The sequence below is a fragment of the Bison bison genome, unplaced genomic scaffold (assembly GCF_000754665.1).
Source record: "Bison bison bison isolate TAMUID 2011002044 unplaced genomic scaffold, Bison_UMD1.0 scf7180017853385, whole genome shotgun sequence".
Lineage (NCBI taxonomy): Eukaryota > Metazoa > Chordata > Mammalia > Artiodactyla > Bovidae > Bison > Bison bison.
Window position 1 is genome coordinate 4,569 of NW_011483958.1, and position 1,115 is coordinate 5,683.

At 37.4% G+C, this 1,115-nt stretch overlaps 1 protein-coding gene across 1 annotated transcript in view; it reads left to right on the forward strand.

Moving 5' to 3' along the window:
* The first annotated feature begins 853 nt into the window (after nt 1-853).
* The window catches only part of LOC104999011 (ras-related GTP-binding protein A-like), a 14,292-nt gene continuing 14,030 nt past the window's right edge, over nt 854-1,115 (forward strand). Inside the window, exon 1 of the mRNA XM_010854442.1 lies at nt 854-865. Coding sequence (XP_010852744.1) covers nt 854-865 — 12 coding nt within the window. The remainder of the gene's footprint in view (nt 866-1,115) is intronic.

Consider the following 1,115-nt stretch of genomic DNA (forward strand, 5'->3'; position numbering starts at 1 on the left):
AGCTGCCCTGATTAGAGAATCAGAATTGCAGGTAATACTTTTACTGTTCCTTAGGCCCTGCCTCCTTTATCTATTCCAGTCCATCCACCTTTAGAGGTGTGGGTGTGTGGAATTCTCTAGCATCCTGGTGTGTTGGCAAAAACACCTTTGCTGAGTTGTGAATGTTTTACTGGTTGTAGATAAAAGGGGAGAGACAAAGGTAGCTTTTCATTCTACCATGTTGTTGATACTACTCCTTGATTTTTTTTTTTTTGTTTGTTTGTTCAGGACAAAACACTACTGTTTTCTTCTAGTAGCTGGTAATTGAGAATTTCTTGGAAAGCTGTATATAGCCTAAGAAGCAAAGAGCAAAATCTACTAAAAAATTAACTTGGAGCCATTTTCATATAGTTTAGAGTGTGTAACTAGTTATTCATTCAGTAAATATTCATTGAACAACTACTCTGTGTTAGTTGTTCTGTGCTAAGCTCTGTGCTAAAAGCTGGGAAACAATGTCAAGTAGTAATGGCCATAGTTCCTCCTTTCATGGAGCCTGCTGTCTAGGGAATTGAATGTCTTTAATTAAAAACTCACACAAATATGTGTAATATCACACTTGTGGTGAGTGTTACAAATAAGACCAATGTGTTGGTATAAGGGTCTGTGGTGACTGGATTTGTCCAAGTCAGTGAGGGCAGGGATGGTTTCTGTGAGGAAGTATGGATTATACTGAAATCCAGTGGAAAAAGTAGCCATTAATTAGGTGTAAAAGTATGAGACATGTGAGACAGACTGAATAGCATGGTGGATAGACCATGGGTCTCTAGAACTATCAGAAGGTCAAATATATTTGGAACACAAGGAGGGGGGCAAAATGTGGTACAAGGTGTGGCCTAATAAGTAAGAAAGTGAGCCCATCCTGGTTTATTATCATTTGCCTTTTAATTTGAAATGTTAGCATTATCTTTCACATTGATTAAGCCAACAAAAATAGATCATAAATAGGAGTGATTAAGTGATATTTGCTTACTACCTAGATTTTCTTTTACCCCCTAGACAGGACACCTTCATGGAAAATTATTTTACTAGCCAACGAGACAACATATTCCGAAATGTGGAGGTTTTGATTTATGTCT